This window comes from Siniperca chuatsi, linkage group LG5 (assembly GCF_020085105.1).
Source record: "Siniperca chuatsi isolate FFG_IHB_CAS linkage group LG5, ASM2008510v1, whole genome shotgun sequence".
Lineage (NCBI taxonomy): Eukaryota > Metazoa > Chordata > Actinopteri > Centrarchiformes > Sinipercidae > Siniperca > Siniperca chuatsi.
In genome coordinates, this window is record NC_058046.1 from 21,621,175 (window position 1) to 21,634,654 (window position 13,480).

The 13,480-nt window shown below is 37.4% G+C and overlaps 1 protein-coding gene across 6 annotated transcripts in view; it reads left to right on the forward strand.

Moving 5' to 3' along the window:
* The window catches only part of grid2 (glutamate receptor, ionotropic, delta 2), a 535,356-nt gene that overhangs the window by 345,005 nt on the left and 176,871 nt on the right, over positions 1-13,480 (forward strand). For all 6 annotated transcript variants that reach the window (XR_006377990.1, XM_044195946.1, XM_044195941.1 and 3 more), the window contains exon 4: positions 1,568-1,773. Coding sequence is in view for 5 of the 6 variants with exons in the window: in XM_044195946.1 (XP_044051881.1) it covers positions 1,568-1,773 (206 nt within the window). In the remaining variant the exon portion in view is untranslated. The remainder of the gene's footprint in view (positions 1-1,567; positions 1,774-13,480) is intronic.

Below are 13,480 nucleotides of genomic sequence, written 5' to 3' on the forward strand. Positions count from 1 at the left end.
AATAACTCTTAACAGAGATAATTACAGTGGTTTGATTTTTTTTAATCTAAAACTCTTAACAGTGTCATTAGTTATTTGTTCTCTTAGTGTCCTGGTAGGTATATATAGTGGATTCAGCAAAAATGGGACACATTTTGGCTAATGCACCCCTATTATAGCAGCACAGATATTCACAGATATTCAACACAACAACAAAACCCATTCCCTGCCTGATTGAAGTTAAAGTGATAAAAGCCAACTAAAGTTTTTTTAGTCACATAACTAGAGTATTAAAGCATCTAAGTTTGGATTGGGAAAAAAAAGTTTAAAATGCATCACTTCTGGTTTACCAATATGAGATTTAAATTTAGGAACATTCCTTATGAACTGGTCTTGTTTTCTGGCACTTCTTACTACAGATACAGATGCTTACATATCTTCAGCCAATTGGTCAAGGTTTTTAGGCATTATAGCACACAAATATCAATCTCAGAGTTGGTTTTGTTCAGCTGGAGAAAGTTACTGACAGTCCAATGTTTTGATGTTGTCAAGACAGTCCGTAAGGGTCTTCAAATTCACCTCATCATTTTGATTTAGCAGTAGATAAAGCTGAGTGTCATCAGCATAGCAGAGATAACAATATTATATTTATGAATGATTTAACAAAGAGTAAGCATGTATTAGGGGAAAACAGGCAGGGATCTTGGGACAGATCTGTGATGAAGACCACAGGAGATACTAGCTACAGAAAATGAGAAATGTGAATTAAGGTGATTGTATATTTGGTCATAAATCACCCAGAGAGTTATTCTGATAAATTCCATAAAAATGCCACTACAAAAGGTTGAAATTTAGCCCCTTGTGCTTGTTGCGCTATGTCCCTGTTCACAGTACCAAGCAGGGCATGAACTAAGACACATATGTGTAAACAAACAAACTTACATGCAAATACTGTATACTCAATACAATCACACACACACACAACACAAAAACACACATTTCCTTTCATTCCTTTACTCGGTATAACTGTAAAGCTTATTTAAACCTCAATTTTGGTATATGTCTTTTGCTAGTGATAGTTAGTTTTGTCTATCAATATCATTAGACCAAAGTATCAACATCAGACAAAAAGGCAAAAACATGGCTCTCACTTTCGATGAGTCACCACCATATGCTTTTGTTTTCATGTCATTGTGTTTGTGTGTATAAGAGAGGGCATGTATACAGAATGCTTTGTATATAAGTTTCTGGAAAGAATGGTATCCAGTACTGACAGATGTACAGTTCTTGCAACAAAAGCCTTTGCTCAGATTAATACAAAGGCTACAATATGAGTAATACAAATGCACTGGTAGCAAGGAATCACTGCCAGGAAGAGCTCATGAACTGAGATATTTACTGAGGCTATTGATGCAGAGAGATAACCAGTCAGCTACAGCAGAGAATATGCTGTAAAGTGATCAGTCATAGTCTTAATATTTGTGTGTATGAGCAGGTGTATGTCTGTCTCTCTATCTTTTTTTTGTGTAATACTTGCAAAGGAATGTGTATGTCCCTCTAGAGCCAAATGCTATCTCTCTTTCTCCAGATATCCGTGGTATTGAGGATTTCCTTGACCGGACCTCTCAGCAGGGAATGGATGTATCCCTTCAGAAGGTGGAATCTAATATCAACATGATGATCACAAGTCTGTTCAGAACAATGCGTGTGGAAGAGCTCCATCGCTACAGGGATACACTACGCAGAGCTGTGCTGTTCATGAGCCCAGCCACTGCCAAGGCTTTTATCACTGAGGTAAGGAGGGTGGTTTTTGGTCCAATGTTTTCTAGTTAATAAAATAAGTTTGAAAACACCAGTAACAGTAGTTCAAGCTTTTCTCGCAGTCTTTGAGAAGAGAGTCTGTGGGTGGCACGCTACCTAGATTTCTTTAACTTTAAATTACCCTCACAGCCCTATTTATTGAGAGGTTAGCATGTCTTGTGGATCTAAATGATCTGATACAGAAATAGAAAACAGTTGTGTACTGTAGATCACTATTAGACTGGGATCAATCAAGAATTGATTTCTTGGTCAAACTTCATGTAACTGAATATATCAGCACTTCAATGTTCTGCCAGAAGAAATGTAGAACATGGCCATATATGTATAATTCATGCTACCAGGCTCATGGATGTTTCTCTGACTCAAGTAAGCTCTCTGGGTCTCTACCAATTAATCAGATCAGCTAAAATTATAGCAGCTGGTCCTCTCAAGTCCAATGAAGTATTATTCATGATGCCCTGAACATGGCATGGCACTCATAAAAATTTACGCTGGAGATAGGAAAATATTCTTCAGTTTCACTCTGCTCTTCTGGTCTTACTTACGTTCTGCTTCTCTCTCTCTCTCTCTCTCTCTCTCTCTCTCTCTAGTCAAGTCAGTATTAATTTAGGGTGCACAGTCACAGGCAAGGTAAATAGCAACTTACATTAAAACAGAGGATACGGTATATATTCAAATATATTTATTTCCTTCATATTTGTTCATGTTGTGTGTTTCAACTACTCCTATCCCATACTCACACATGTGCGCTCAAACACACACACACACACACACACTCGCTTCCCCACCCCCTCCTATCATGCTCTTTATCTCTGCAGAAGAAGACAATTAGGGGAGTTCCTTTTGCTCTTATACATAAATGATATGGAGGTGATGGTTAAAAGCAATAGGCTCTAGCATTAGTTATGAATTCATAATGTGAAGTGGTAGGATGGGGCTTAATCCCGTGTGTCATGTTCTCATCTCAGTTTAATTAAAAGTGACCTCGGAAAGAGCAATCACAATCTAATTTGGTTGGAGGCGTGACAGGGAGGGGATGAAAGATGGGGTGTTATTGTGTGCCTGTAAGTGTGTTAGTTTCAGTATTTGTGTTTAAGTGTGTTTCTGTCGCTGTGTGTGTGTGTGTGTGTGTAGTCTTAGCCTTGTAAATGTGGCATGGAAACACACTGAAGTCAGTACACTGTGCTGGCCTGAGGACTATGACAATGTGTCTCAAGGTTTCGCACTCTTTGAACGTGCTAAGGAAACCTTTAAGTGATTTTAAATGTTATGATAAAGCTATGGCAAAATAAGAAAATAGAGTGAAGAGAAATAAAAATAAATGAAAACAAATTACTTTAAAGGTATATTTCACTGCAAGTGCATTATTTTATTCATTTGGAATACTATCACTGACACATTCTACCTTCACTTGTATTACAGGTACAATATTATTTTTGTCAATGAAGTATGTACTCACCACATATATCAGATGCATATGTAATAGCTGTAATTCACAATTTAGACTGCACCTTTGAAAACATAATGTTTTCTTTAACCAAATTCCACTGACAGGGTGAATCTAGGTTAGAGGTCATCTGTCCTTTTACCCATAATTTATCTCACCGACCCCCTCAAACAACAGAGATGATTAGGGCACTAGTTTTAAATAGAAAATCAGGTCTCTGATAAATAAAGAAAAAACTGTGAAGGACTCAAAATACTCAGAAATAAATGATTAATGCATCCTTATTATCACTCATTCATTTGTTCTATGAAATCTGATCTACAATAGGTGTGGAAAATTGCTTTAGCTATTATACAATATGGAAGTGTCTGCCTCCATTTTAGTGTGTGAGTGGAACCCAAATTAGTTTTTGAGAGTTTCTCTCTCTCTTCTTTGGGGAGGTTGACAAAGCAGTCATTTAATCTAATTTAGTCAGACATCAAGTGGAGAGGGGTTTCTGAGATGAAGTGTCAGGAGATGGTAAAGATTGGTGGATAAGATTGATGATCGTTTATATCTCTCTCTCACTGGTTAGGGAAGGGGTGTAAGGGAGAGAGAGACAGATACAAGGACTGAAAGACAGGCAGAGAGACATGTGGAGACAGAGAGAGATGACTGGGACCTTGTTTTTTCTCTATCAGAGTTATTTGTGAGGTCATTTGTCACAGAGAGCACCTTCCATCCAGATGCATTAGGCCCTGATATTAGATGTGAATTGGAAGTGGCTCCAAAATTACGAGACTTGGCAGAAGGAGAGAGAAAGGGAGATGAGAGATATGGCAGGCTGCGAGAGTGATTAGAGGACGGAAGACAATTAAGAGAGTGCATGGAAGTACTTAAATCTAATCTTACCAAAGTAGGTTTTGTGCCTAAACCTTACCAAATCTTAAAGGCTATGTTCACTTTTTTCCAATCATGTCCTCAAACAATACTCATATGCCCAACAGCCTGCACATGTCGATTGATCAGTGATTGTGAAGTGCAGGGTTAACCGATGATTTGTTTTTTTAGGCCTAATCAGTTTTGTTAATCAAAATTATTAGTTCAGGTATAACTTTGTTGAACATAAAGTTAATCTTTTAAATTGACTATGTCAGATAGCATCATGTACTGTAAAGATTGTGTGCTTGCTGAATTCAAAAGTCAGATTCTGTTGACTTGATAGATTGACAACAGAATGACTGTTAGTTGATGGTTGCACCTAAAAATAATATAATAATAATAAAACTTTATTTATAGAGCACTTATCAAAACAAAATACAAAGTGCTTCACAACAAGAGAAATAAAATACCACAGTGAATGATGAAATATAAAGAAATAAAATACACAAAAGCAATAAAATAAACAGCCAGTTCAGGTAAAATCAGGATATTCTTTCAGATAAAAATGTGTCCTGATAGCAAAAGCTCTGTCCCCCTTAGTTTTCAACCTGGACTCAGGAACAGACAGGAGACCCTTGCCCGAAGATCTCAAACTACGTGAAGGTTCATAAGGGATTGCAAGGTCTAAAATATAGTCTGGAGCCAGGCCATGAAGAGCCTTAAAAGTAATCAACAAGATCTTAAAATCAATCCTAAAACAAAGAGGGAGCCAATGTAAAGAGACTAAAATAGGTGTTATGTGGTCGTACTTCTTGGTCCTGGTTAACAGCCTAGCAGCTGAGTTTTGTACAGTCTGCAGTCGTGTCAAAGTTTTTTGATTAAGACAAGTGAACAGGCTGTTACAATAATCAAAGCGTGAGGAGATAAAAGCATGTACAACAGTTTCTGCATCACTAAGATTTAAAATAGATCGAATTTTTGCAATGTTTCTGAGGTGATAAAAACATGATTGGACAAGCTTAGTGATATGTTGCTCAAAACATAAATTGCTATCAAACAGGACACCAAGATTTCTTGCAACAGGCTTTACCATGTCTGCGGATTACATCACCCAAAGGAAGCATGTATAAGGAGAACAGTATTGGTCCCAGAATTGAACCTTGAGGCACACCGTACTTGATATGGGAAAAGGATGAAGTTATTAATGCTGACACAGAATTTCCCATTGGACAGATAAGATGAGAACCAGTCTAGTGCAGTGCCAGATATGCCCACCCAGTGCCTCAGTCTATCTAAAAGAATGCCATGATCAATTGTGTCAAAGGCAGCACTTAAGTCCAGCAGCACAATAATTGAGCACATGCCTGCATCTGCATTCATTAAAAGATCATTGGTGACTTTGAGAAGGGCTGTCTCAGTGCTGTGGTGTTGACGAAAGCCAGATTGGAACTTTTTAAAGGTATTATTGTTTTCCACAGCAGCAAGAAGCTGCTTGGATACAAGTTTTTTGAGAATCTTCGAAATAAAAGGCAGTTTGGAGATTGAGCGATAGTTATCCAGGAGGGTGGAATCAACCCCAGATTTTTTTAGGACTGGCTTGACACAAGCTGTTTTAAAGTAATCAGGGATGCACATAAAAAGACCACATATGGAAAAGTGTAAATGTAAGAAAGAAGCCATGATGACAGATTAGAGTTATCATAAGCCTATTGGCTCATCTCTTCCATCTCTTAGCTCATCTCTTCCTTATTGTGACTCTATTGTGAGTCTCTGTCCTTGCTTTTCTGTGATTAGTGGGTTTTTTGTCCCTGTTATGATGTGAGCCCAGCAGGAAATATTGTTCAACAGCTGCAGGATTCTGTGTAGAATGTCTTCCACCATGCATATCCATGCATTTGACCACACAAGCACACAGATATAGTCTAAGACCCAACATGCTCATTCAATTTTCTGCATTATTTAACATTGTCTTGCTCTGTTGCCTTTTTCAGTCTAGTACATGTGGGTGAGTGTACCAGCCACTGCCATCAAGGCTCCTTGCTGGTACATACATCTCCCTGTTCCACCCACTTCTTGTAGACAGAAGAGCAAAGTGGGTTTCTTGCCCTGGGACCATTGTCTTATTAAAAAATATTACTTGTCATGAGTTATGAATGACTTCTCAGGTCTTACTCAGCTCATAAAGGACCAATAACATGACAAATTGAAGAAAATATAAAATAATGTATATAATATAATATAAAATATACCTGCAACGATTAGTTACTGAAAAACGAAGCACAAAAACAGAGACGCTGCACAGTATATAATCCTATAACATCAGTATAAAGTCATACATATTCATATTCTAACCATTAATTATGCATAAAACCTACAGATGGTGACTATGATCTTGCATTAAAGGCAAGATATGGTACAGCAGAAGCAATATCAGGGAAATACTGTAGTGGAAAACAGGGTATCAGTAGTGTTTTTGACTTTTGCATTGTCAGTGAACAAATCAAACTCTTGACATGGTGGTCCAGAGTATGATCCTGGTCCATAGTGACACCTAAATTCCGTAGGGAGGATTTAACAGAAAAGGAAAGAGAATCGAGACCTTACATTAGCTTACGGACAAGACTAGGTTGAGCAGAAATAAGAACTGAAGGCTTAAATTAGATGTATAGTTGAATATCATCTGCAAAACAGTGATAGGATATTGTTTAGGATGTTGTTTCTTATTATCTGCCCAAGGGGAAACATAAAAAAGGCAAACAGAATAGGACCAAAGACCGAGCCTTGGGGCACACCACAAAACAGAGCTTCAGATGAAGAGGCATAGCTGCCAACATCAATTGAGAAGCTATCAGACACGTAGGAAGAGGACCACTGCAGTGCTGACTCAGAGATAACCGCCCACTGCCTGAGCCTCTCTACCAAGATACGGTGGTCTACAGTATCAAAAGCAGCGGTGAGTTCCAAGAGTACCAACACAGAACATTCTCTTGAATCACCATGCATCAAGATATCATTTGAGACTCTGAGAAGAGCTGTTTCTGTTGAGTGCAACTAATGGAAGCTAAGATATTGTGCTTGGCTAATACAGATTTTATTAGAAATGGCAACTTGGAGATAGGCCTGTAATTTTGGGGCAGAGAAGGGTCAGGATTAGATTTTTTTAAGAAGTGGTTGAATAACAGCTTGTTTGAAATAAGCACGGGCACGACCAGATATCAGAGAATTGTTGATTATAGAAAGCACACAAGGACCAATAGAGCCAATGACATTTTTAAATAGAGATCTTGGTAAAATGTCAAGAGTACTAGAGGAAGTTTTCATACAGTTAACTGTGTTTGTGGCGTGTTATTGGTGAAAAACTCTCCAGGATTGTTGGCCGAGAGGAGGAGATAGGTGGGGAAAAGTGAAGGGAAAATGTTTGATCTTACCAACAAATAAAGAAAGAAATGTGTTGCGCTTCTCAATTGAAAAAAAATCTGAACAGCAGGTTATGTAGGAGTAACAATATTACTAATAGAGCCAAAGAAAGGTTTTGGACCGTGTCGACTGTTAGAAACAGGATTGGAAAAGTAGGTAGCTCTGGCATCCTTTACCAAATTCTTGAAAATCATTAAAAGTTATTTTAAATAAAGATAGCGAGTCACTGAATTCAGTTAAAACGAGCCACTCGGGCCAGGTGAACATTAGATTAAAATGCAGCAAAAAGGATTAGTATGTCCAAATCACTTGTAGTTCAAAAGAACAGAACAACCCAGTGTTCACCAAGTGACATAGGAAGCAGCTCCTGAACACTGCAGCAAGTCCTTCAGAGGGGCCTGGAATTCTGGGCAGGCTGATAAAAGTGTAATCCTTCGGGCAGAGCTCGTTGAGACAGCCAAGATCCATTCCTTTGCCAGGTTTCAGTCAGGAACAGAAAATCGAATTTCTTAGACATGATGAGATCATTAAGCACAAACGACTTGTTTGCTATGGAGCGGGCATTTAGAAGTGCCATTTGAGGAGAGTGTTCCCATTGTAACCTGTAGTATACCAAGCTAAAACTGAAGCGAATATGACGCGAATATGAAATAGATGCAGTGCCTTGCCATAGCCATGTCATATTCTTTAATTTGTAAGAAGACAACATTCATTGGTATTTATAGGATCCTGTGTTCTGCCCATGTGTGTTTCAGTCAGTGCTTTTTTCTTGTCACCCATCATACATTTTCTTGGCAGAAGTAGCATGAAATAATGAGTCAATTAATATTATATGAACAAAAGTATTAGTATTTGGAAATTAAACAATATTGCTATGAGTCAGAATTAGTCTTCTGTCTCACTTTCTCTCTCCCACAAACACACATATACACACACACACACACACACACATAGACTTCACATTAGATATGCAAAGAAGTGGAAAATATGAATTTTGCCATTTGATCTCAAAGCGTTAAAATTTTAAAACGTTGGCATTTTGGGACTATTTTCTCTTTAACTGACATCTCTTACTTGAAGGACCATCAAACGGATTGGAGATTATTCCAGAGATGACAGATGTCGCAAATGAAACATGAAGGAAAATACTCTGTATAAGACATGTTGAATAATGTATTCACTGAATATGACTGTATCCACTGCAAAAGTTTTTGCCTAAGTAAAGCCTGCTCTCATAACAGTCAACTGTCTTTCATGACTGAAAGAACCAGAAAATACTCAATTATAGAGCTGGTATTGATGTTTGACCAGAGACAGACAAAGATTATGTAATGTAAGAGTATATTATATAGCGTGTATGTCAACATGACTCAGTAACAGCTCCATATGACCCAGAGAAAATGCAAAAGACATTCTACATATTACAAAATGTGAAAACACCAGCACATCAATACGTTTCAGGTTGCTATCTGTTTCCTTGCCTTGGCTCAGTGACTTGATGAATTGTAATACCAACCTGGCACAGCTTTCTACTTATTTATGTATTTGTAATCATACTTCCAGGTCTGTTTAATTCTTCTTTTGCTGACAGTTCCCCAAACTCAGACAGAAATGGTCCATGTCTGGAATAACCTGAAGAAAAGGCATTTAGAAGACAAGGAACTTGGAAGTTCTTTTACTCTGTGGGTGAAATTTTGTTGTTACATTCAGGTTAGGTGGCTCTGCTGGGAGCTATTTTTTGAAAAAGATGTTGTCTTAGCTTCAGGATTGTATTTTTTCTACTTTCTTTCTCTATATCTGTATGAGTGCGCTTCTTCTTTTGCTTTATTTATTTTTTGTTGATTACTCTCATTTTAAACTGTAGCACACCACACCACTTACAGATGTACTGATTATAGTGCAATGATCGTCAAGTTAAACTCATAGAAAATTTATTGACGTCTTTGGAAAAATCTGCCAACCTTGTCTGCCTAGACCTTACAGTACTTCTCTCATAGAGTAATAGAACCACTCAAATTAATTTCAATTTCAAACTAAGCAAATTAGCGCTACAAACACCAGTGTATGGGCATTTAACACCAGCTAGCAGAATGTGTGGGCTTTGAAAGAGGTCTGACATTCAAAGATTTAATCTATGAGTATATAAAACAACAAACAGCTGTTCCAAATAGAATAATAGGTGCATTGGTCACAAATAGAAAATGTGTTTATTAGTAATGCCATATGCACTGGCAAAGAGTGTACTCCATGCATTCCTTTCACTGAGAGAGACAAAGACAGTTGCAAAAACAATTTATTTTGAAATGAATAAGTAGAAATTGCGTGTATCCAATGCACAGGCAAAGGTAACAGCTGAAATCAGCTTTAACTCTTTTTGTTATACCCAGAAGGGTTAGGGGAAACCTAAAGTATTCCTCTTATGCCTGTATTGTACAGCATAGCTGTTGTGCATAATAAGGGGCCAGTACTGTGTAATAAAAAGGCATAAATTCCAGGGTGAATGGAGGGTTGAGACCCCTCAGTGTTCAAAGAAAGCTAACTTTTCCCTTGAATATTGCAGTGTTCACTGATATAATGATGTGAGTAATATGACTATGCAGGAAATGTGACAGCTTATTTTCCTGCTGGTCTTTTTGCAGTAGGTCACTGCCCACTTCTCAAATCTTTTTTGTAAACATGTCTATTCTCTACAATTTACTATTATCTATCCTGACAAAGCCTTAGCTGGTTAGTAATCTTCACAAACAAACAAACAAATGGCACATACTTTTGTACAAAGGAATAATTTTATGTTACAAAATGTATTTTTCGTGTTTATATTTATTATGTCAAATTATTGAGAGTATATGGGACCTGGATAACTGACATTAACCTGTATTAACTGTATTAATATATTGTTAAATAGATTTAAATCAATTATTGAACCCACAGGATGTTGTTTTAATATATGTTCAACAAATCTTTATAATTTCTACTTTATAACTATCACCACAAAAAATTCTACAGTGGTGTGAAAAAGTGTTTGCGCCATCCTGATTTCTTATTTTTTTGCATGTTTGTCACACTTAAATGTTTCAGATCATCAAACAAATTTAAATAATTTAGATAAATCTAGATAACACAAGTAAACACAAAATGCAGTTTTTAAATGAAGGTTGATATTATTAAGGGAAAACAAAATTCAAACCTACATGGCCCTGTGTGAAATAGTGATTGCCCCCCTAAACCTAATAACTGGTTGGGCCACCCTTAGCAGCAACAACTGCAATCAAGCATTTGCGATAACTTGCAATGAGTCTTTTACAGCGCTGTGGAGGAATTTTGGCCCACTCATCTTTGCAGAATTGTTGTAATTCAGCCATATTGGAGGGTTTTCGAGCATGAACTGCCTTTTTAAGGTCATGTCACAGCATCTCAGTAGGATTCAGGTCAGGACTTTGACTAGGCCACTCCAAAGTCTTCATTTTGTTCTTCTTCAGCCATTCAGAGGTGAACTTGCTGGTGTTTTTTGGATAATTGTCCTGCTGCAGAACCCAAGTTCGCTTCAGCCTGAGGTCACAAACAGATGGCCGGACATTCTCCTTCAGGAGTTTTTGGTAGACCGCAAAATTCATGGTTCCATTTATCACAGCAAGTCTTCCAGGTCCTGAAGCAGCAAAACAGCCCCAGACCATCACACCACCACCATATTTTACTGTTGGTATGATGTTCTTTTTCTGAAATGCGGTGTTACTTTTACGCCAGATGTAATGGGACACACGCCTTCCAAAAAGTTCAACTTTTGTCTCTGTCAGAGTATTTTCCCAAAAGTCTTGGGGATCATCAAGATGTTTTCTGGCAAAAATGAGACAAGCCTTAATGTTCTTTTTGCTCAGCAGTGGTTTTCATCTTGGAACTCTGCCATGCAGACCATTTTTGCCCAGTCTCTTTCTTATGGTGGAGTCATGAACACTGACCTTAACTGAGGCAAGTGAGGCCTGCAGTTCTTTGGATGTTGTTGTGGGGTCTTTTGTGACTTCTTGGATGAGTCGTCGCTGTGCTCTTGGGGTAATTTTGGTCGGCGGCCACTCCTGGGAAGGTTCACCACTGTTCCATGTTTTTGCCATTTGTGGATAATGGCTCTCACTGTGGTTTGCTGGAGTCCAAATCTTTAGAAATGGCTTTAAAACCTTTTCCAGACTGATAGATCTCATTTACTCTCTTTCTCATTTGTTCCTGAATTTTTTTGGCTCTCAGCATGATGTCTAGCTTTTGAAGATCTTTTGGTCTACATCACTTTGTCAGGCAGGTCCTATTTAAGTGATTTCTTTATTGAGAACAGGGATGGCAGTAATCGGGCCTGGGTGTAGCTCGAGAAATTGAACTCAGGCGTGATAAACCAGTTATGTTTTAACAGGTGGGGCAATCACTTTTTCACACAGGGCCATGTAGGATTGAATTTTGTTTTCCCTTAATAATAACAACCTTTATTTAAAAACATGCATGCATGTTTGACTAATATTTAAATTTTTTGATGATCTGAAACATTTAAGTGTGACAAACATGCAAAAAAAAAAAAGAAATCAGGAAGGGGGCAAACACTTTTTCATACCATTGTATGTACATGATATAAATGTAAGCACTCACTTTGAACCAGAAATCGTATAAAGGCGCTGATGGTATTAAGATATTTTGCAAATAACATACATGAATATATGCTGTATATGTATACTGTATATGTATGCAGATTTTGAAAAAATGTGACTAGGGTTCTTATAGCTCACTCGCAAACTATGTGACTATTTAGGATCTAGATGATACCAAGGGGCCCCTAAACAACATTTTTGTTTAACATTATTATTATTATTATTATTATTATATTTTTATTATTAATATTTTTCTATCATTAATGAATTGAGCAATTTAAAGTAATCTTGTGGGTTATCAAAGGATTGCATAAATCCTTAGTGCAGGCAACACAGATAGGTAGTGAAACAAGAGACAGAAGGAGCAATGGCCAGGCTGAAAGGAACTGGTGGGAATTTGGGCCGTGAACCACAATGGAATTTAGGAGAGATTTTTTTTTTTGATTACTCATTTCAGATTGGCACATCATCGGTAACTCATTCATTATCACTTTTGTTGATTTCTGCTCGAGTGCTCTGCCAAATGGCAATTGTTTCCCCCATTTTCATCGATTTTGATTTCAATGAAAGCAACACAGATGAGGCAGGGAAACAAAGAATTGGTCAATTTAAATAAATTATCATAACCACACATCTTGTCTACACTCAGAGCAAGTCATTCTTATGTCATTCATTGACTGTATTACCCACAATATAGCATGAAACATGAACATAGTTTTGTCTGGAGACCATTTCAGGAGAATATTAAAGTTCCACCCTTGCCCACAGGTATTGTGAAGCACCAGTGTTTCATATGCTCTCTTATGTGTGAAATCTGTCTTGTGCAGAGCAATTTTCTTGGTCATGGGCAATTTTCATACAGATCTGATCACCTTTTAAAATACATTTTAATTCATTCTCTACAATTATCCCTGAGGGGTTGGGATTAGCAGGCTTCTACTGCTAATGGAGCCTTAAATCAGATGTTGTGATTCTGCCCTGCTCCACTGCCATTGATGAATATGTATTTTCTTATCAACACCCTGTGCATGAATTTTCCACAATTTATAATGAATTACCTCTGATTCATTTTGGCCCGGAAGGCCCATGAAATATATGCTTGTGAGAGACAATGTGGGCTGTCAATTACAGTCAAAAAAGGGATAAAAATTTCTGCAGGACACATATTATATTATATTATATTGTATTATATTATAATATTATATTATATTATATTATATTAAGGGTAAGCTTGCAGTCTGGGATGTAAGAGACAAATTGATCTAACAGCATTACCTAATTTTCTTATCTTACCATTTTGTACAAAAGTGTGAACCTTTCTGATTCTCTT